Below are 24553 nucleotides of genomic sequence, written 5' to 3' on the forward strand. Positions count from 1 at the left end.
TATCTCGCAAAACTTTAAAAGCCAAATCCTCACCTCAACCAGAACTGTACACACCCTTTAATACCACTTCTCACCTTCAATACCTCACATCCCATGTTCACCTACTCTCCTCAAAACATACTACTCACATCACTCCTTATACCACCTCTCTTCCCTCTGCTTCAGTCTCGCCCTTCCCCTTTACCTCCACCCCTCCTACACTACAACCTTACCCCTTCCCTTCACCATCATCCCATCCCTCCCTCTCACCCCAACCAGGGAGGTGGCCACCTCCCCGCCCCAACTCTCTTCTTTACAACCACCACTCCCCTCTACTCCCCTTCAACCCCACACATCCTTCAAACCCACCACCTTCACCACCACCCCTTCCTTCAACCCCATCTACTCTTTCAACCCCAACTCCTTCTCCTCCCATTCTACCATTTGACCCCACCTACCCTTTTAACCCAACCCCCCTCACCCCCACTCTACCATTCAACAACACCTTCCCTTCCTCTGTGACCCTTTTCCTTTACCACCACCCACCCTTCCATCCACCCACTTTCCTTCTTCACATTCTCCACTTTAACTCTACCCTTCTTTCATGCCATCCCCTCTCCTCTACCATCCTTAACCCCCTTTGCCTCCTCCTCCTACCACTTCAATCCATATCATCTCCATTTTCCTTTATCCCCACCCCTCCCCTTTGGCCCGTGTCTTCTCCCTCTCACCCCATCTATTACCTCATCCCAACTCCTTATCACTCCTCCCCATTACCTTGCAATACTAGCATCTTCCTGTGCATCCCTCCTCCTCTAACCCATTCTCCTCAAATCCCCAGGGTGCTGCTACATCGCAATCATTTGACCATATGACCCCCTTTGTCAAGAACATTACTGTACAACCCTTGTCCAATCCTGTTAAAGTTGACATTCACAGTGGAATACGGGGTAATAGGAAGTGCAGTGATATTACCACCTTTCCTGATGCTCACAGGGACCTCTTTCCAGTCAGCCCCACCCCCACCCCACCCCCACAGTCTGGTTTGAAATAGTGATAAAAAGAATGAAGACAGTCCCTTAGTAAACTCAGGCGGGTGTCCATGGAAATACTTGTTACCAAAATCAGTTTGTTTGATTTGATTAACTATTTGAAACATATACAGTGCAGTATGTTTGTAACCCTCTGACATAACATTTTGTGGTTGCAGTATTGGTTGGGAGTGATGATATTTCCAATCTGATGAGCATTTAATGAGTCAGACCTGAATAAATGTTTGTTTCTAAATTGCGCTGCATATTTTTCTTTAAACCTAAATTAGGTTGTCCAATGTTAACTCCCTGCTCTCACTTCTCTATTGATGCAAGTTGAAGCAGACGCTGATGACATATCAGAAGCACTTCGGGGTAGAAATTTGGGGTTGGAAGAAAGCGATGAGCAAACTAGGTCACATCTGGGGTACTCTTCTTGTACATCAAATCAGGCTCACACTCAATCTCTGCAATATGAAATGGAATGACGGTGACGTCTGTGTTTTCCATTCACTTTCTGTAGCAATGAATAAATCAGCTGTGTGAAATCAAATGAACTTTGATGTCATTTTTTTTTTTCTCTCATCTCAATTGAATTGTTTCGTGGTCTCTTTAATGTGTGTCATTGATGATTGTAATACATTCAACTTTAACAATAAATCCATGTGTTGTTAAGTATGTTGTAACAAGAAGGTATCTGTGAAACTGAAAATTTTGAATGACATTTCTTTGATGTAATAATGCCTTAAAGGTAATAAAAAGGTTTGGGGGATTCCTGGTAATCCCCCTTGTCTGTTTCTTCTTGGTTTATATTTCATATGAATGTATGTTTAATTTGATTAAAGACCGTGAGCTTTATTAAATATGCATCCAATTACTGACCCTTCCCCCCCCCCCCCAAAAAAAAAAAAAAAAAAAAAAAAATGAATAGAAACTGGAATTAAATATCTTTGCACTTCATGAAGTTTTGCAAGCATGACAATGATATTTCCAGAGAGGTAGTGTGAACAGAGCCTTGTGAGTCTACACAGGATGTTGTGTGGGTCCCTCCAGAGGAGACAGCCATGTTTAGTCTGTTTGAGAGCAGAGCGTAATTAGCGACAGGAATAGACCCCGGCAGAGCAGCAGGATTGCAGGATTGTCCCACATCGCTGACAGATCACTCAATTCTCTTTCCAATTTTATCTTTATGTGCAGATCACGAGCGGTGAGGTTCGCAGCCTGTCGTTGAAAGGACATTAGGCTCTGCTGGTGCTTTCACATTTGTGGGTACGTATGAACTGTGCCTTTTGCCAGATTGTTACCTTCCATACATTGTAGATCCATGGACCCTACCACAGGGTCTATGGATAGATAAATCTCTCTCTCTTTCTCCTACCCCTTTTTTTTTTTCCTCTACCTTTCTCATTGCGTGTGTGTTAGTGAGTGTGTACAAGATGTATGTAATGTGTGATATGACTAGAAGTGTACACATAACGTCTCGGGGGTGACAAAACCTTGTATATCAATTGGCATATTTCACAAAATCTTAACTCAGTTTTTTTATATCAAAATCAAGATTTTTGTTTTAAAGCATTAATTACAAATAATTACTGTAATCCCAAATAGTGTTTCGGCATTATGTGACTGCAGCATTAATGGTGTTTTGCAAAAAATGTTGTGAAATTAAAACGGTTTAAAAGGTTTTTTGCTCTCCTGAAAATTCATGACTGTTTTTGATAGAAGGTCTTGTTAGAATGTTACCGTGGAAATGATACAGCCATCCCAGCTTCCAGTGATTGTTATCCGCATATTGCGAAAGGTGCTTGCCTTCGATGATCCAATCTTTATTGCATTGTGGGTGTCATCCTCTCCACCTCATTGGAATGCTCAAACTGCAGGCTAATGGGTATCGATGCACATTTGTGGAGTATGCCATGCCCTACCCTTTTATGATGTCCAGCTTTGATATAAAGCTGTGTGATATTTGAATCGGGTGCAATGGTGTTTCATATTTTGCCATTTGTTTCCCCTTCTTTTTGTTTCCTCAGTTATCTCTTACTTTTCTTGCACCACCAACATTTGAAACTCAGATGTTTTATCCAAGGCTCGACACTAATGGTGGCCTGGTGGCCCGGGGCCACCAAAAATGCACATCGGGCCACCAAAATTTCAGAAATGAAGACTTTGGTGGCCTGATCGGGCCACCAAAAAAGGTCGGATGTTTGCCTTTGGGTAACCATAAATAAAAGTTAGTGTGGAGCCCTGTTTTAGCCATAATTCGATTTTTTCCCTATTCTACCCTACCCTCTCTGTTAGTGTAATACATGTGCCCATAGAAGGAATTAGGTCATACCCACAACCATCCACATTTAGAAGGGTATGCATATACTGTTAAAGTGGATATTTTAGCGCAACTAATTTTTCGCGCTTGGCCTAGTAAGAAGAGTTTCGCATGTTTTTAGTTCCGCGGAATCAAGACATCACGCACAGGAACATATGGCAAGCAAAATGTTTGCGTGCTTTTATTTTCGCACTAGTTTTTGGTTGTGCGAAATGCGCGAAAATTACAACACCTCGAAAATTTCCACTTTTACAGTAAATGTGAATTTTATAATACAACTGAATTCTGCCTCAAGATGATAAATTCTGATATCTGTGATCAAAGAAATTAATGTCAGCATAGTCTTGCAATTTGAGTAATATTACTTTTGTCCACGGCATTTATTTTTTATTAAAATTCAGTTGCATGGGTCTTTACAAACAGTGTCTTTATAAATAGATGTAGCGTTATGTAGGTACAATGTTTATGGCGGAGACAGGATGTGGCAATGTTATTTAGGAAGTGGTGTTTCACAGCTATGTGTGGGTTTTAATCATTTCATCCTCTGTACTCACTCCCCCCCTTTTTTTTTTCTTCCACCCCTTTCTGCGGGTAGTTTGACAAAAGATGCAAATTAACCAAAATTTGGAGAAAATATAATCAAACTTCTCCCCTATGTAATCAATTTTAAGTACACAATGTTATACCACGAAAAAAAACATAGTGATTGGCAAATCTCATGAAATTGTATCCCACTGTAGTTTGCATCACTGTGAATCGCACTTTTAAAAACACACTTTCAATGCTTGTTAACCCGTTGAGGATAAGTCCCGAGTGTACTCGGGTGCGTGTCTATGGGAAATGTGTGTTGTAGCAAAATCAAACCGTCCTCAACGGGTTAAACTCGAATGACATTCAGGAGGGGCTGGTTTGGATACTTTCAGATGAAGTCTGTTATTGAATTACTAAACATGCATGGATATACGATATGCTAGCTCGCATCTTTGTTTTGGTTTATTGTTTTCCTTATGACAGAAATTATTTTATGATTTTGAAAGTATGTCTTTAGAGCTCATTGCCATCATCTTAACACCATTTTTGTGATTATTAGTGAACAGTTGTTTACATTAAGTATCTATTCCCCCAGTAAAATAATACCATCATTGACATATTGGGATTCCCAAAGCCAGAACGATCACTTCCTTCTAAAGTTTATTTTTTCTTCCTTTGGAAGAAATGTGTGTGGAGGGGATGGGGGTGGTCTCAATAAAAAGTGTGGGCTCTACAGCCATTTTTCTTTCAGTTGTTTTTTGTCCTTTTGGAGCTCTGCGGTCACATTCAATTTATTACAGTTTTCCTGTTTGTGTTTCTGATCTTCCTAGTTCCATATGATAACATGCTGTCTGTGTCTGTGCAGTGTGGAAGCCATTAATACGGATCTGACACTGTCCTGCATTAAAGGACAGTTTCTCATATTATACGGCAGGGAAGGGGATAATTTGTCTCAAAGAAAGGCCGATTTCAAACCTTGGAGGTGCCAATAACTAGCAGTGATAGGGGAATAATGTTCTGCTTTCCTTTTATCTTTTTGAGCCTGTACACGTGCCAAAATTTGCATTAAGGTATTCATATGCACAATTGAATTTGCTCCTACCTTGTACGAGGCTGTCTGCAATACCATTCAACCAATCCTCCTCCCCTGACAGCTCGAACAGAAAAGATAACCTTAACCCATCGAGTACGGTTTGATTTTGCTACAACACGCATTTCCCATCTAGACATCTGCCCGAGTATACAGGTTAATATGGAGTTTAACTTGCTAAAAGGGAATAACAATATCGCATTCTTTTGCGTACATATTAACCCATTGAGGATGGGCTGATATTGCTATGACATGCATCCCATAGACACCCGCCCGAGTATGCTTGGGACTTGTCTTCAATGGGTTAATATGCCAAGTTGATACAACAGGGATTAGGGACTCTGTATAATCCCTACTCAGACAGCTACAAGAGCTCACTTGTATCATGTCTGACTCAGATACAGGATGCATGTTTTATTTTTGTCAAGATACTCGTGCACTGCTGCATGGAAATATTGTTTATCAAAGTACATGATGTACATGTACAATTTTGTATACAGTAGCTTTTGAAAAGCATACCGGGTACTCAATCCAGAAGGTTATTCCAATAGAATTTTGCTCGATCTGATTCAGGCTGTTTACATGTATTTGTCAACCAAAAGGTGTGACTTTAACTTTAACCCACAAGTCCCGAGTATACCGGGGCAAGTGTCAATACTCCCTACGTATATGGGAAATGCGTGTTGTACCAAGACCAGTCTGTCATCAATGGGTTAAGACATGAGGGACAGGGACGCCCCTTGATAATATCATATTGTTGTTGTATTAGCGTTGATATAAATGCCATAAAAAATGTGTCCATTTTTATAAGGGTTAGGGCCCTACATATGTATATGTTTGGTGCTTGCACACATGTTGACCCCTTTAGGATGGACTGATTTTGCTATACAGGACAACACACATTTCCCATAGACACCTGCCGGAGTATACTTGGGACTCGTCAAAGGTTTAATTGCTGAACTTGTATACTCGTCTGCTAAAATATGTGTATATGACAAACAAAATTTAAAGATTATGAATCAGCAGAATATCAGTAGAATGGGTATGGGAGGGATGAGGGGGTATGGGAGGGGTGAGTTATGCTAAAAGAGGAATGCTCCCCTTGGGGCACTTAATAATGATTCCGCTGTGGTATACCACAAAATGTTTTTCTCTAATTGAAACCTCAGCCTTTATCATCACCTTTCCTCTTTTTCGTGTGGATTTGTCTCTTTATAGTAGAATATGGCCAGAAAGTTCTGTATTTTGAGGAATGTAAATGCTGGCCACTGTACATTCTGTGTACCTCAAATAGGGAATTTGATTTATGATTTGGCAATGTAGTTTTTTTTTTCTCATGCTCTTGGCATCTTTTCAATGAGATTTTGCAGTAATTGAAGTATTTCATCAATATACATTTTAGATTTTGTACAGAACGTACCAAATAAGGCGCATTGCCAAGAGGTACATTGTCAGAGCTACATGTACCAAGTCTCACGCATTCTGCGTGAGACTCAAGCATTTAGGGTCTGTCTCACGATCTCACGCATGGCACCCATTTTTCTCACGCATCTGGTGAAGTCTGCAATTTGGGCCATAAATAAGAAGCATAGCTCAAAGGATTAGAGTGATAGTTGCAATTGAAGGTATATTTCCCTTTTGCCTCTCAAAATTAGTAAAAAATAGTCACTTAAGTATGCACCAGATCGCATCATTAAGAGCTAATAATCTAAAAAAGCTCCCTATCATGGGAGGGGGACACCCTCCTCGTTCGCGTGCGCATGCGCGCGAGCGCCGAGACGCCGAGTCATAAAAATCTCACTCATAAAAGTTATTTGAACTTGGCATCTCTGCATTGTAGGTACGTACTATTTTGTGTGTGTGTTTTTTTTGTTGTTGTTATTGTTTTGTTATGGAACATGTACACAACCAACCTTTCTTGCACACAATACAACTGGATGACATCACCTAGTACATAGAGACAATCATGAAAATGGATTCAAGGACTTTCATTTCATTTCGTGTGTGTTTGTCGTGCTTCACTTCAAAGTGTTTTATGAAAATATACCTTTTGGTTAACGACAGATGAATTATGTCTAGATGTAAAGAATTATTGAAGAAAGTGTGAAAAAAAGCCATAATGGGGCTAATCAGTGTCTGTAACCCTTTTTGTGTCAGGGACTTGGGATAACATGTACAACAAGGCTATGGGGTTTTCTGTACCAATCAGGACTCAAAACACACTTACGTGTATGATTAACAAAGACACTGCCTGCTAGAGACTGTAGAAGGGCAAGTCCAAGATAACGCGCACGTTACGTATGGGACATTCAGAGACTTTTATGACCTGAAAAATTGTGTTAATGGCCTTTGATCATATTGAACTTCATCATGGTGATTGATATCTAGGAGTAGTATAATCATGTAAAAAATTGAGAAAAATTACCTTGACAATTATATTCTAGAAGAGAAAATATGTGCCGTTACGTATGGGACCAGAAAAATTTTGTTTTTTTGAACATTTTTTTCAACCTCAAAACTCTCTGAAAGTATATCATTCTACAACTTGTAACTCACTGTGATGAAAGTCACAACACTCAAGATTATCACAGGTAAGTTTCACGTCATTAGGCAAAAAGCTCTAATTACAGGTTCTAATTAAAGACAGACATGACGCGTTACGTATGGGACAGTTACGTATGGGACAGTTTGTCCCCCATTCATTTAGTGTGTGAAGAACCATGTTTATGGGTATTTTGCATAATTATTGAAGTAAAATCAGTTGAAACTACTCAAATACTGATCCAGATTGTCAAGGAAACAATATTCCCCAAATATTCACCATCATAATCATATTCAATCATATTTTTATATATTTATGACCAACCTGGGTATGCATGCCCTTTGTCCCCCATTCGTTTAGTGTGTGGAGAACCATGTTTATGGGTATTTTGCAAAATAATTTTGCAAAATACCCATAAACAAATTTTTGCATAATTATTGAGGTGGAATCAGTTGAAATTACTCAAATACTGATCCAGATTGACAAGGGAACAATATTCCCCAGATATTTACCATCATAATCACATTTAATCATATTCTATATTTTTATGACCAACCTTTAGTATGTATGCCCTATTTTTATCAGGATAGTTACAACTGAAAAATTGAATAATTTAAAGTGTTTACTTCCTATGATGAAGGGCAGTTTGCCATTCAGTTTCAATAAAAATCAACTTGACACAAGAAATATCAAGTTTAATAAATAAGCAATACCTGCTGCATGGAACCCCAGTGATCGAGTAGATTATGATGTCTGTCTAGCAGTCAGGTCATTGATTCGAGTCACACCTCAGTATGTATACCCATGAATTTTGTTGTGGCTACTATTGAAAACTGAATAAGGACAATTTGTGTATCACTTGCAATAAATAAAAAAATCATTTTACTTTATTTTTTTTTACGACCATTTCAAATTCGAACTCCATACATAAACTTTGAATTCCTCTAGTCTTACGATTGTATGCTCTTAAGTAATTCATATAATTGGTTTCCAATCATCTCATTAAATGTTGAAAACTGAATCCTCATTTCTACAAAAAACTATACCATCCCTTTAATGCTGATTTTTCATTGTGTATTTTGCCATTTTCCCCTCCCCCTTTCTGAAAATTGTTCAGTCAAGTTCATGTACTGTATTGTTTCAAGTGTCTATAACTCAAAAAGTAGCTACAATGTTGGGATGCTTTCTTCAGGATGATTGACCATATGTGTACTGAGAGACCTTTCCAGCTAGCTACATGCATTCACATGCAATATGTATGAGGATGTCCCATACGTAACACATTTGTCCCATACGCAACATTATTTCAACGCCTAATAAAAAATGTTTCTTTTACTTTTTTTTTCTTTTTTCTCTGGTATTTAATTTCTCTAAACAATAAATTAGAACTTTCCAAAAGGGCATTAAAATAACCTTAGCAATTTCAGAAAAAACCTAAAAAAATGACCTCATTTTGTTACGTATGGGACATCTCATGATAGGACACGAGCTAATTTGCATAATCATTTGCATAATCCCTAAATTTCCATACCAAGTTAAACTATGTGATGAACTTCTTATGTCCACATATAAATCAAATATCATTTGCTTTCCTTTGAATTAATATGAATTTTTATAAATGTCCCATACGTAACGCTGTGTTTCACATTTATGCAAATGAAGCCCTTGAAATTTGCATAAATTTACATAATATCATTTTTTCCTCCATGGAAATCAAAACTTCAACTCATAAGCTTCAAAATGATACCAAACATGTCAATATTGATCGAAGATGAAATTTTGCCTTCTGAGGGGACCTTATCTTGGACTTGCCCAGAAACATGTTTTGCAGGCTGCCGTAGGATGGGAAATTTCTTAGTGCACATGGGTTTCTCTGCGGATCGAAGCAGCTCAGTCACCCACGTAAATCCATGAGTCATACGAGACAGATCGCAGAGGAAATACAATGTGCATTTGTCTGAGGGCCAGCGGCATGGAACGACTGCACCATTCATTTATTGTGGTCATTCATTCATTGTGGATGAGTCTTATCAAATCTCCGCTGTGTGGAGGGGTGGGAATCGAGTGACAGAAAGCATCGAAATGTCTCTACTATGCATGAACCCACCAATGACATTTCAGTGAATACTGGGGGAATCCAATGCATTTCAGCTGGTTGTGGTTTGGGCGCATACAGCAGAAAGAGTGAGAATAGGCTCTACGTATACAGATCGAAAAGGTGACAATGTTTTACTCTTAGTTTTGATTGTATATTATTTTTGAATACCTTGTTTAAGAAGGAAACGGAGCTGTAGGCATAAGTTTAGTCACAATGTTGTATACCTTCGTCATTAGTCACTGTCACAGTACTTTTTCTCAACTTGGCTACTTGTAAAGTCTTCCAGCATTGCATGTATATTATAGAGTTTATTAGATCAATTCTATGTGTGTGTCTGTGTGTGTCTGTGTGTGTGTGTGTGTTTCTAGTGTCATTGACAAAAGAATCTTTTACTGAATAGGTGATTTATGAACTATGCCTTGTGTGTTGAGTATTTTACCATGGTAATACTTTTGTCAGAAATTACACTAGCCATATAGTTTCTATAATAACCATCATCATTATAATCATTAGCACATTTTTCTTTCTAAAGTTTGTAACATTGTCCTCATCATTCTCATTTCTCTTTTTTTTTTTAAAGAATTTATTGTGTTTATTGTGCTAAAGTCCATTTGTACCTGTCAGTTCATTTGGACATTAGAAATGTCTGTTGTACAGTATTCCATCATCATGGTCCCATCATCACCACAGGTTTGCTTGGCAACGCTTGTAATTATCTACATTGTACAAGGACATGGTACAAAAGTGTATTTATGTCTTACTTGGAAATGATGCCACTGAAATACCACAAATCCATTTTTAGAAGAAAATAAGGAATAAATTAAAACTGAAGTAAGACATAACAAAACAACTAGCAATGTATTCTAATGTGCTGAAAAAGATGGTCGCATGTTTGAAAAGGAAATAATGCAGATCATTTCAAACACTTGTACCTGTTTCTACCTGACAGTTGGGAGAGGCAGAAGACATAAGAAAACCAAAATATGCAAAATCTATTTGCCATTACCGATGTATCGTCGGGTGCCCGTGCATTGGCCGCTAACGCAATACAAATTGTATTGCGTTAGCGGCCAATGCACGGGCACCCGACGGTATGAACATTCAAGTCCAAGAGTTAATTTTCCTTTTTTTTTTCCTTGTATAATCTGTGGTCACCAGTAGATAGTCCAAGAGTTAATTTTCCTTTTTTTTCCTTGTATAAACTGTGGTCACCAGTAGATATTTTGGTTTCCAGGACATTTGTTCCTGCGATAGTTGCTTTCGTGAAATATCTGCATGCTATTTAGCCAAACATAAATTCTACAAAGATTACCCTAACCCTAATCCTGTACTGTAATTCTAACATCAAACTAAACCTTAAACACGACCACAACTATAGCATTGAACCTATTAAAGTCTTTGGAGAAAATAAGACTGGAGCAATTATCCAGGAGCAAATTTGGTGTCAATGTTGTTGCACTAGTACCATTGTGACCTCACTGGAAATGATTTCAGTACTTCATTCAAGAGTGCATGAACCCTAGTTGTGTTCATTACTCCAGCAGCCAGAAGTTTGTCTAACCAATCACTTTCTGGTCAGTAATTTCAAAATAGCCCCCAGTGAAATTAAATATGTTTAGATTTTCCTGAGGGAAAAACAGGAGTGTACTTTCTCCCCTTGCTGGAGAATGAGATAAGTACAGTGCCCACTTCCAAACAAATATTTTGTCAATGGACCCCGCCAAATGACTTCATCTTGTGTTGATTGATTTTGCACGAAACACAAGTTTTGCTCTGAGCACTTCTTTGAGGTTATGCTCCCCTCTGTGATCAAGTTGATGAGTGAATTTTACTATTAAAACATAGGCCCAATTATAAGCGATGTTCATTAAAATCACACACAGAGAAAGAAAGTTAGGAAAATTAAAATCTTAATATTTTGTCACACCCAAAGAGAAGTAAAGTGTGCAAACTGTAACAAATGCAAACAGAAGAAAACTGACCAGAAATGAATATGATTTATTAGTGGAAAAAATGAGCGAAGAAAATGGGATTTCATCGGGATATGAACCCGAGACCTTTGAAATGCTAGCCCAGTGCTCTACCGACTGAGCTATAGAAAGCGTGTAGTTCAGTGTTCGTCCCAGAAAATATTAATTCTCAATGCACGGATGGTCGTACATACAAACTGTAGCAGTTTCAGTCATGTCAGTGAGGTGTCACCACCTCCCTAGTCATAATCAATGTCAGCTGATATGATACATGTACATGGGTCTCAGGTAATTAACCCCTGGGCAATTACCCCAGACCCTTCCCCTGACCCTACCCCTAATCCAAATCTTGAACCTAATCCTCACCCTAATCTTTACTCTAAACCTTATCACTAACCGACATTTAGCAAGGGGGGGGGGGGGGGGGGGGGGGGGTAATTGAGGGGTATTACCCTGATATGATCTTACACTTCTACCACTGCCTCACATCTCACCCACCATTGACCTGTACTATATGTAGGCTTATATCATTACATTCATGATAATAATGATGATAACTGTAAGTATATCTTGCACAATTTCTACGTATTAAAACCACCCAAGGGAGACCAAAAAAAAAAAAAAAAAAAAATGTGGCTGTTACAGACAGGTGGACGCTACAGACATGTTTGCTTTGTCTCTCCAAGGGAATCGTTACTAGTGGTCATATAGTGCAGGTGGCCTCTATAGACAGGTGGTTGCTAAGACAGGTTTGACTGTATCAAAATAAGGAAGAGACAAACTGGATTTTTTTTTGGTAAATGACATACATTGTATTGCAAGTTATCAAAACCATGAAAACCATGTAATATGGCAGAGGTATACAAGCTTGTAGACCAGTCCCCATAGCCAAATTTCTAGTTCTGCTTAATATGATATTCATACATGTACTTGTTTGTGGTAATGTCCATATATTTGTAATTTCCGGCATTTTCACCCAAACTACACGCAATTGTGTTAAAGCAAAAATTATTATCACAGTGATAAAGCATTCATGGGCACACTGTTTATAAGGGAACCCTGAGCAATCACAATTTCTAGAAATTCTCATCAATCACACAAAATTGATTCAGCATAAAAGGGTGATTTTTGGCGTGGGCGCAATCGGCTCCATCTGCTTACCTACAGGAAAAGTGGTCTTTATTTCAAGGGTTTGTTTGTATGTTTTTTTTTCTTTAAATTTCAGTCTGTTTTATAGGGGAAGGGAATTGTTGTTGTTGTTTCTAAATATTTTGAGTCAGACTCCGTGAGATACTGCCAGCTAGCAGAGTGCCGACACTTCCCCTGAACAGGTTTGGAATGAGCGGACTTCCTGTCAAAGAAATCCAGTAGAAGTCAATGGCATCTCAACCAAAAGGTCCCAGTTTTCCAGTCTGAGCATAGTTTTGATTTTAACCCATTGAAGACTGACTGATTTTTGGTACAACCCGCATTTCCTGTAGACTCCTGCCCGAGTATACTCCTAAGGACTCATCCTCAAAGGGTTAATATGGCGATCAATTTTCATCCAAAATTTGTCGCCTAATAAAGGTTCAGTTGAAGATTTTGCAATTAGGGGGCTTTTGAAAAATTTATGTGAAAAGCAATGTGATCAATTTAAAAGGATATCTTAACTATTTGTTTTTATGAAGTAGTATAAATGCATATTAAGAACTTTGATAAACAGATAGAGCACCAAATTATAGAATAATTTCTTGGATTTAAAGGGATGGTACAGTATTGGTGGAAATGAGAATTGGGCTTTTAACTTTTTGCGAGATACCAAGAAAACACTTATGAAATAGTACAGAGCATACCATTCTAAGCGGAATTCAAAGTTTATTTGATGAAAATCGGGTTTTGAATGACTGAAACATCCAAAAACAAAGTTAAACAAAGCAATCGTAAAAAAAAGTGTGGGTCCCACACTTTATTAGAATCGCTCTGTTTTGGATATCTCAGCCATTTCAAAACCAATTTTCATCAAATAAATGTTGAATTCCTCATGGAATTACATGCTCTTTCATATTTCATGAGAGGTTTCTCATTATCTCACCAAAAAAAATGTTAGAAACCTGAAATTAGGTCTCAACCAAAACTATACGATCCCTTTAAGGAGTTATTATTGGGTGGAAGATGTGGGATTCCTTTCGTCTGTTCCTCTGTTTAATTTGATGTGTTTATATTCAAACCAAATCCTGAAGTCTGAATCTAAGGCTAGCACCAAATCTTTGCCCTCTTTTCTGTCTGTGATTCTTTTAAATAGAAGGTTAGCTCTATAAAAAGAATCCAACCTGTATCTCACTCAAAAAGTTCTTTTCAAACATAAGAGATAAGCATGGGACTGTTATTCCGGGTTGAGTGTGGTGGTGGTGGTGATGCGGTTGCCGTGAGCGACGCTGCACGGATAATGTTCTGCACCCCTCCACGACCCATAGGAGCTGCCCTCCGCAGCAGGTAGGGGTAAAAGACCCCGGGAGCGTAGGGCAGACACTGCTGACCTGAGAGGACTGGGAGAATGGAGTAGGAGAGAGAAAGAAAAACAAAGCTGGGGTAGTGGGGCACACATTAGGCTTGCAAATGGCACAAAGTCTGTTATTCTTCCCCTCTCTTTTTTTCTCTCTCTCACCTGCAATCTCTTTCTCGTCTTATTCTGCCGCTCTTTCTGCCACATTTTTCTATTCATGGCATGGATTTTTCCCACGATCCAGGGTCTTGCTACGAAGCCGGCGTTCTGTGTAAGAGCTTGCTGGGTGTGAGAATGCTCAGATCAAAGGATATGCAGCGACATTAAGCATACATGTAGCATTGAAGTATAACTTGAAGGCTGTGTGGGCAGGCATTTTGTGTATGGGTGTATCTGCACACCCAATTATTTCAAGAGTGTGGATGTGTTTTTAAAATGTCAAATGTTCAGCAGGTATGTGTGTGGATGTTTTTGCTGTAGTAGCAAACATCAATACATTTTTCTTGTTTATCATTAAAGTGTTTATAAAAAAAATATGTTTCTATTTATATGTACCTGTAGAGATACACTGTAGACTCAAAATATGAGCAATGGCAAAAGAAAAGAGAATGACTTGTCTATTTTTGCAGGTTGTTACAATACTGTACATTGTAGATTATAAAGAAAACAGTATGTGTAATGTGTCATAAATGTTCATGAAATGCTGCAGAAATATTTGTATTTAGCATTGTCAATTTTGAATTTTCAAAATGCAAGGACAGTGATCCATTACAAGTACATGTACTATTCCAGCAATTAATCATTTGCTAGCTTTTGATAACATTTCCTTGTAAACTCTATTGAAATTATATCCGATAAAGGTTAATGATTGAAAAATAGATTGTCATCTACTAATTTCCTCAATAATTCATTTCCTCATCAGCTACACTTTAATTGTAGAAGGTGATTTTGTGTTTGCATGCTATCAGTCATTTCCTTCAGCTGGCATTGGATTGATAGCATTGCAATCGATGTTTGCACAAATGTTGATATCATGGCCGTGAATTGTCTATCCTGGAATCTTCCAAAAAGGCACTAATTTGGAATGATCACTCTAATAAGGCCATTACTATTAACTGAAACTTTATTATTTTGCAGTGTATGAAATGAGGTTTTGATGAATGTCTCCTCCTCAAAATACAAGGCCCCACCATGGAATCAATTAGGGTCCATTCGTGTACATACCCAATGCTTGTCACATTTTGCACCCTAATTCATTTTCTATAAAACTATTGTTTGCAGACCAAGTCACATAATAAAAATTGACAGTTTAAGTGTTAGACCTGCAAAGAGGTCTATATTTATTTATTTTTTCAATACTGTCATTGACATTTTATTCATGTCCTCTTATCAAAAAGAGCAGGAAGTACTTAGCAGACATTCAGTTGTTTCACTTTCTACCCCAAAACTTCTATTTTAAGCTTTTTCAGGATGTATTGTAAAGTGGCTGTAGGGAATGCTTCAATCATCTCATTACAAAACATAACGTTATTTTAAGGAAAGGAAAATTATGAGGAATCTGTCAGGAAGAATTACAAGGTACAGGGCAATGTCAATGGCAACAGTGTAATTACCTCCGTCAAGGGAGGAGGTTATGTTTTTATTACCGTTGGTTTATAAAGTGTATTTGTGTGTTTGTCCTTGTGCAAAATAACTCAAAAAGTAGTGAACGGATTTGAATGACACTTGCAGGAAAGCTTTAGAATGATGCAAGTAACAAATGATTAAATTTTGGTAGTGATCCAAGAATTTTGGGGAATTTATGAAGGATTTTTGATATTTTGGCAGGTAGGGTCAATGAACTTGGGAGTTCAGGCTGCACATATTTGAGGTTTGTATGCGCGCACTAAAGTGTGTGCTCTAGTTTCTGCAAGGGCGAAGTGCGCAGTGCAGCTGAGGGGTTTATGACGTAACAAAGGCTTCTATACTGGGAAATCGGGCGAATTTCAGCACACAATGCTATAAGTACATTTGGGTAGAAATCACTGAAATCTCTATGGAAGAACAAGATCAGTGGTGGAAAAGAGCTGCATGCTTTGCGGAGGTTTGCGCTCTCAGAGTGCTTCTCTAGTTCATGAAGTCATCTTTACTAATTGTTTTATAAACTCCTGGATGAACATACAAATTATACAAGCGACAGTGATGTGTTTTTGGTGTTTTCATGTCTGGTATCAAACATCAATGTAATAACTAGTGAAGACATTTTTGTTGTTGTTGTTGTTGTTGTTGTTGTTGTTGTTGTTGATGTTAATGATGATGATTGCTATGAAAATTGGATTGCTGTGAATCATAGGATATATTCTGTAAACAATGTTTCCAAAGTAAATTACTCAATATTGTTTTTGTTCTCTCTACAGCCCCTTGACATCGTGGGACACCCACTACAGTAAAGGTCTTGAAGGGGAAGGCGGTGTGCCAGAACATTCTAGAGGCTTCATGTGATCATCAGTCCAGAGCAGATCGTAAAGTGTGACCATCAAGCTTCAGGGTCCAAGAAAAAGTTCAGAAGGAAGCAAACACGCACCGATTTATGGCCATAAGCCTGAGGGGAAAGTTGGTTATTTGCAGTGGTCAGCATTGACGGAGCTCAAAGAAGATGACATAGGAGGCGAATGTGCAATGATATTTGTTGCTCACCAGTGAGGATTAAGTCGATAAAAGTGTCTCGCAGGAGCATCCCAAGGAAAAGTGACTGAGTTTGTTTATTCCTCTCATCTGGAAGAGAGACAGTGAGATTTAAAAGAAAACGCAAAGGGAAGTACATTCAACCAAGTAAGTAGTCTTTTAGCAATAAAACAAGTAAATGCTGAACCAAAAGAAAACAAAATTGACAAAGGAATACTGCCTTTTTTCACTCTATATCTCTTGAATGACAAATCTGAGAGTCCTCACCAAAATCGGAAAACAAAACAAAGCAATACAGGTCTTCCCTTTTCTAAATAAAGTGACCTCTCACCGACAAACTACACATGTACATGAACGTGCATCAGAGCAGGAAATTGCGCAGAAAGGAAAAAGGGAAAGATAACAATTAGAGGTGAATTGGTACTCATCCTGTGTTGCAATATTGGGACGAAAGTAGATCACCTTCTCTGGACGCGACGACCATTTTCTAGTTGCTCATCAGAGTAAAGACTGAAACATCTGCAGCCTGTGGGCGTGGCTTATTGCATCAGTAGCCCTATTGGATAAAAGTTTGGAATAGACAGCATTGATTGACACCAAGTGGGCGTGGCCATCTACCAGCAATGGATTTCTCCTTCAACCACCGCGTCTTCCTCATCCCTCTGCTGTCTGTTGCCTGGAGACTGCTCTGCCTCCACATAGAATCATGTGAGTGTTTCAGTCAAACCCCTTTAACCCTTTGCAGATGAGTCCCAAGAATACTCAGGCAGGTATCTGTGGAAAATGCATGTTAGAGCAAAATCAGTTCATCCTCAGCAGGTTAACCCATTGAGGACAGACTGATTTTGCTAGAACACGCATTTTCCATAGACACTTGCACTAGTAGTATAATTGGGACACGTCCTCAACGGGTTAATAATCCGTTCCCCATATAACAGTAAAATCCCCATAGACCATTTTTGGGTACAGTGAGATATCTAGAGGTGGTGGCTTAAATTGATTTGAAATTATGGAAGATGCTTGCTCTTAAAAGGGATGGTATAGTACTGATTGAGATGAGGATTCGGCTTTTAACTTTTTGTGAGGCATTTAAAAACCACTTCAAGAAATGTCAAAGGGTGTATCATTCAAATTGGAATTCAAAGTGTATTTGAGGTAAATCAGTTTTGAAATGGCTGAGATATCCAAAATCAAAGTAAAACAGTGTGATTATTGTATAAAAAGGTGGGTCCTGTACCTTTTATTATGATCAATTATGTTTGGATGTATAATAGTCATTTCTAAACCAATTTTCATAAAAAAAAACTTTTAATTTGACTTAAAATTATGTTCTGTCACATTTCATAAGACTACTATCTCGCCCCCTCCCACCCTCCCCCCCCCCCAAAAAAAAAAGAGAAGAAGAAGAAAAAGTTGGAAACATGAATTCTCACCTCAACCAAAACTATACCATGATTGCCATCCCTTTTAAGGACAAATGAACTTTCTGAACTTCATATAATACTCCTGATTTCGTCTTTTGTTTGTTAAGAAAGTTGAGTGCTTTCCATGAAGGAGTGAGTTTCTGAAACTGAGAATAGATGTACCTCATTCTAATATACTTTTCAAGAAAGCGCTTGAAACCTGTTTGTGTAACACTCATGCCTTTAATTGTGGCATTTTCACCAAGAGAAATATTATCAAAAGAGACCTGTCTCATCTTCATACACTTGGAGTGCCATAGTGTGACAGGCATGGCATACTTTTGATATTAAAAAAAGACTACTATAATTATAATCACCATCATTTTTCAACTCATTCAAGGACTACAATTTTGTACACAGATACTTACACTGTAACAGTAGTACCATCCCTACCAGTTTGTATCAATCAAGAGTAAACCCACACATGTAATAATTATGTGATAATTTGGAATAGCACTTCTTTTACAAAGATTGAGCAACTGTACAGTGTCTTTTAGTTTTTCAATCAATTGTCATTCAATGTTCAGATGGGTTGATAGGTCGCAAAAATTTTACCCAAAGATTGCAAAAAAGACAGCTTTTCCAGTACTTTATGACCCGTTTGTTTTATAACGATCACTAATTTTTCATCACCTGTCCAAGTTTATCGTAAAGATTGAAAATGAGTCATCACTAATTTTTTTCCACTCTGTGATCGCACTGGGGCCATGGGTAGGGTACCAGTACCGTACTTTGCCCTTATATGACATGTGTTTCAGTGTGACAGTGTTTGGATCTAGGAGTGGAAATATTCAGGGCATAATTTGTGATCAGAACACTTGTGAGAAATTTGTACATAGGGGGATGCCAACATCACACACGTGCACACACATGTGCCTGCACAACAGAAAAGTCATACTCTTCATTCCTCCAAGCTGTTCTACACATGATGCTTATTACGTCAATCAAAATAACAATACAAAATTCTCACTGCCCTGCCAGGAGATGACAAATTTATTTCACCTGTTCTTTTCTGCTACTAGCTGTTCTTTGTGTTGAAGTGATTGTGTGCACACAGTTGTCTATAGGCAAGATGTTCAGGCAAATCTTTTGGAAGCTCTGAAGTAGTCATTTGTCACTTTGCAGGAAAACGGATGCCCAATTTTTCATACTGTAGTACAATGTATAGTTATGTACAGACTGTAGGCCCCCGTACATGATTGGTCAATACATTGGAATGCACAGATAATACAGATTCTGAACGTACATGTATGTACTTGGAAGTACCTTCATGATCACTTGAATAGGCAATAGGCCGTACAAAAAAAAACAAAAAGAAGAAAGAAAGATAACAATTACGACAGCAGTAACAACAAGAACAACAAAAATATTCAATCTACAATGTAAACCATGGTTAGGTCAGACAAAAAAATTTAAAAAAAGCAGAAGAAAAACTATCTAAAGGGTAACCCGGTTAGAATTAGAAGTATCCGACCTGGTACAGTGTACAATTGTAGACCAAACATTTGTACAGTGCAATGCTCAGTAACCATAATTCAGCCATATTTTGTTATGGCACACAGAGTATAGTGGTTGGTTTTACACGTAGATTGAGCCAAGATCCTGTAGGTTATAGGCCAAGAAGCGCCCAGTCAGGTGTCATAATATCTGCTGCCCAGGTATTAGGCGCTGACCTTGACTTTGCTCTGAATCTGACACCGCGCAAGGTGTGTATAGAGAGCTGAGGGTTCGTCATCCCCCACAGTGTCAGTGTGGTTTACCCTGTACCCTCTACCTCAGTGTGTGCTTCTTATACTGCTGTGACTGTGCAGCGTATAGGTGTGTACAAACTCTACATACGAGAGATGCGATCTCAATGTTTGGGCTGAGAATACTGGACCACCTGACTCAACAACCATGCACTCTTGCAGTGCCAAACATCACCTGTCTTTTAATAACCCACCACCCCCTCCCCCCCCCCCCCCCCACCAGCACACACACACACTCACATATTTTATTCAATTTTATCAGTATTTAAAATTTACCAGCCTTTATTCCCACCTTGCTGTATTCTGTCCTTCTCCTTCTTCTTCTTCTTCTTCTTCTTCTTCTTCTTCTTCTTCTTCTTCTTCTTTTCTTTGTTGAACAGAGATCCCTTCTCTGTCTTTCCTAGCATTCAACTGTTAGTACATTGTAACTTTAACATTTTAATGACCGTTAGAAATTTGCCAAGATACAAAATGTTGAGATATATATATAATACATGTATAATAATGCAAAGTTGACATACTGGCAGATCATGATAGGATGGTAATCCACTGATTCAACGTAGCATTTGGAGAAGAAGAAGAAGCATATTCCATACAATCATGAGACAGAGCTCACAATACTATTAAAATCCAAAGACATTGATTGTTATTCTTCACATAGAGACAGTGTTCACACCTTTTATACTAGTATGCCTTCACAATACAGTGTCATTCAGCAATGCTAGGGTGTCACATTTTTGTCAGTCCAAGTAAACTAAACATATGTTCACCACCAAAATTCTAAAAAATAGTAAAAAACAAACAAACAAACGAAACAGTGTTGAATAAAATTATAAGGCTGTCAGTACTTTTCTAGTCAATACCAGACCATATAAACTAATTTTCAATGAAATTTTTTATTTGACCTTTATGCTTGTACATAGGCCTACAGTGTATACATTGTAGATATCAGTCTTGTGTTTACATTAACCAAAAATATTTCAAATAGATTATTTGAATGAAGCAATTTCGGGGCAAAGTTATCTTCATCTTTATACATTTTTTTCCTTCCCTCTTTGTCACGTTGCAGGCTCAGGGGCAGGTCTGGCAGTCTCGACGCCTGCTTCAATATCATCCAGGGTCGGAGACAGCGTAACTCTAGTTTGTACCTACTCCCCACCATCTGGCGAATTTGAGTTTGGCGGCCTCTCGTGGCAAATGGAGGAAACCGTGCTCGCATCCTATACGTGTCCGTCAGACTGCATAACGACAAACATAGACACGAATAAGTACGAACTGGTCGTTGACGAAAAGTTCAGCGGAAACATGACAGTTCAAAACATTGGGATTGAGGACGACAACACGTACACGTGTGCGGCTACAACGCTCTCTGGAACAGCAAAGGCAAATGTTAAAATTGTAGTGAATGGTAAGTAATAAAGTTTGTTGTTGCTTTTTTTTCTCAGCCTCTATGTATTATACTGAACATTACCCTGTGATATCATGCATTTATGTGCATACATACATGTACATTTGTGTAACTGCCCCACAAAACACAAACAAAAGTGTGATAGCTTTCTGCCCATTCATGAAAATGATATTGATGTGGCAATGACCATTATATAAATCTCTCTTGTACAGACAAATGAATGTTCTTTATACAAAGTGTTCAAACTGTGCAAGTAAGGTGTCAAGATCACATACATTAAAACTGCCTTTCCTGAATTGCAAACTAGATTGATATCATGAATGCTATGAATTGTTTGTTTCTTCCTGCCCAACTTAAGTTTTGTCCTATCTGTTAAAAAAAAGGAAGACTAGAAAGATATTAAACATCAGTGAGTGTCTCTTGAACCCTAGAGCTTCCAGGGCCACTGCCCATGTCACAAGGGATGTTGTGCTTGGCTCTCGTGATGTGTGCTACACTCACATTATAATGTGTGGCTGAATATTCATGCTATCAGAGTTTACAGTTTGCAGGGGGATAAGGTGGGAGTATCTCTCGTTTAAACCTAAATTGGATGTTTAGGCTAGGAGTCTGGATGTATCAGCAAACAGGTGGCAAACTTGTTTCTGGAATGGTGTCCTACACCAATCCTGTCTCTGATGTTTGAATCCTTTCACTCATAGTTCCCCCGACATCTGTGGTCCTGTCGGACGCCACCACTCCCTCCGGCCACGAGAGCGCTACGTACATACCGGTGGTGTCTGACCAATCCTACACCATAACCTGCACCTCCCAGGGTGGGGCCAACCCACCGGCCAGTCTAGAGTGGTCAGCAGACTCCGTCCTCCAGCTGACCCAGGGCAGTCTGGAACTCCAACCCACAAGCGTCACCAAGCTCCAGTTGTCCAGCCGCGAGGTGACTTTCACCCCTACCCTGCTTAACCACGGAGCGAGGGTCATCTGCGATGCCATGCACCCCGCCCTGGATACGGACCTATCAGAGTTTGTCTTACTTGATGTCCAAGGTGAGCTAGATTGCATTAACTTGAAGAAAACTAGTCTGGAGTATATTCAGGCAGGTTTCTATGGGAAGTGCATGTTATTCCAAAATCAGCCTGTCCTCAACAAGTTCAACTGAAAGAAGTATTTGGCTTTTTTTTTTAAATCACTGTACAGTGATGTTACCTTTTTCACGTATAGAATAATATTAGATTAGGGTGAATTTGTGACAGTGCACCTCAAAACGAACATAAAGTCGCACACACTGATTTTGTGTGAGGACTGAAAATAAGTGAAATGGGTCAACCTAGCCGAACTTGACTTTTTCATATTTTCTGAAAGAGCGGGTCTTCTTTTACATTATGCTAAAGTTTGGTGTCATAAAACGGGCAGGAAAGTGTATTTTTTAGCAGTTTATCTTGAACTTTTTTGGTAGAATAGTGTGATTAGGTGTGTCTTTTAGAATCCCTTTTTCATTTCTGAAAAACCTTGTCCACACTCTTCATTTTCAACTCTAATAACTTTTCAAAGGATAGTGCTACTGCTTTGAAAGTTGGCATTAATTATGGACAGAATGTGTAATGAGGCATGCTTAATTTCAGTTTAATCTGATAATCCCTTCATTGTTGTTACTCTGGTGGCTTACTTCCTGTTTTTTGTCCCATTCATCACACAGCCAGCACGGTTTGGTAAAGATTAAGCGCTTGAATAGACACTGTACTTCAGAGCCTCTTTTCTCAGTTCACACTTTTCCTGAGTTCGTGCTTTCTTTCCAATATTTAGATAGGTTAGGAGAATCCATTATTTGAGTTATACATCATTTTAAAGCTTAAAGTCTGCTCTTTCAGAATATGGTCTTAACTTAAAATTCATGTCTGGCGACTTTTTGTTTGTTTTGAGGTGCAGGATCACATTTAATAAGTAGGTGTAATTATTGCATGTCCACTCTTGTAGCAGCTTTCCTCATACCATGTATTTCATGTACATGTATGCTCTTAAAAATAGGCAACACTTAACAAAACCACAAAACCAAGTATTCAGATGCACCTGGTGGTAAAAAATTCTGTGCAAGAATGCCCTATAAGATAACTAGAATGACAGCAAAATATTGCACACTGCCTGGTTCCAATTCTCTTGTGTTTTTGAGAGTTATTTCCACTCATAATCTCGAAAATCATACGCCAAAAGAATAATCAGTTGGATTGCTATCCCTTGTTGTCCTGCAGTGCCTCCTAGCCAGGTGAACATCCTGTTTGAGTCTGAGGAGGTACCAGACGGTGAAGAACTCACCCTGAGGCAAGACGTCCCTGCCTCCATCACCTGCCAGAGCCCTGGTACGAGGCCTGGTTCCGAGATTACCTGGTACCTCCAGGGCGAGCAGGTCCTCTCAGCGGTCAGCGGTCCGGACTTCACGGAAAACGGTGAATATTCGCTCTTGACGGACGCCACCAGCTCCATCATCATCCAGCCCACGAGGGCCTACCATGGACAGGTCCTCCGTTGCCGGGCAACCACATTTGGCATCAGCATCGATACCAGCGTGATGCTTTCTGTGGAAGGTAAGCTTAGCGTAGCACATGGCATTAAACTTTACCAGTGCTTGGTGCTTTTTTTTTTTCACTGTTTGGCGTGCACACTGGAATGCCTTCTTGGCCAGTTGGCACATATGTCTGGAGCTTATTGTAAAGGATTGGAGATTTCCTATTTCCCTCTAATCCCTATTACATTTCCATGGCCTTCATGTGATCTAGACATTGTTGATTCTTAACCTGTTGAGGACAAGTCCAGAGTATACTCGGGCAGGTGTCTAGGGGAAATGAGTGTTGTAGCAAACTCGGTCCTCAATGGGTTAATATTAGGCTTTGCAAATCACAATACAAATTTTCATTTTCAGGAATTGAATTGATGATGGCATTGTGATAAAGCATGGCAGGTCATAGGTACATGTAAGTGCCTGGGTGTGCACCTTTCTATTTACATGAGACACAGTTGTACACTAGATGAGTTGAAGAGAATGAGCAGGTTGTATTAAATGATGTTGCAGTTGCAGCCAAAACATATTTCCTGTCATTTATTAGGTAAGTCTAGGAAGGAATGTCATAAAAAGATGAAAATTTGGGGAAATCATTTAATGAGGTAACTCATTGCCTCATTTTGAAGAAAGAATTGATATGAAAGGAAGGAATGAGCACATCACCATTTAT

At 38.9% G+C, this 24553-nt stretch overlaps 1 protein-coding gene across 1 annotated transcript in view; it reads left to right on the forward strand.

Annotated features, from left to right (window-relative positions):
• The window catches only part of LOC139716234 (nephrin-like), a 71019-nt gene that overhangs the window by 21989 nt on the left and 24477 nt on the right, over positions 1-24553 (forward strand). Inside the window, exons 2-6 of the mRNA XM_071627799.1 lie at positions 2208-2279; positions 16446-17421; positions 20994-21332; positions 22034-22375; positions 23576-23908. Of these exons, the coding sequence (XP_071483900.1) occupies positions 17337-17421; positions 20994-21332; positions 22034-22375; positions 23576-23908 (1099 nt within the window). The 5' untranslated portion in view covers positions 2208-2279; positions 16446-17336. The remainder of the gene's footprint in view (positions 1-2207; positions 2280-16445; positions 17422-20993; positions 21333-22033; positions 22376-23575; positions 23909-24553) is intronic.

Source organism: Diadema antillarum, unplaced genomic scaffold, assembly GCF_040938485.1.
Source record: "Diadema antillarum isolate AM-2024a unplaced genomic scaffold, OU_Dant_1.0 scf00000063, whole genome shotgun sequence".
In the NCBI taxonomy this organism is placed as follows: Eukaryota; Metazoa; Echinodermata; class Echinoidea; order Diadematoida; family Diadematidae; genus Diadema; species Diadema antillarum.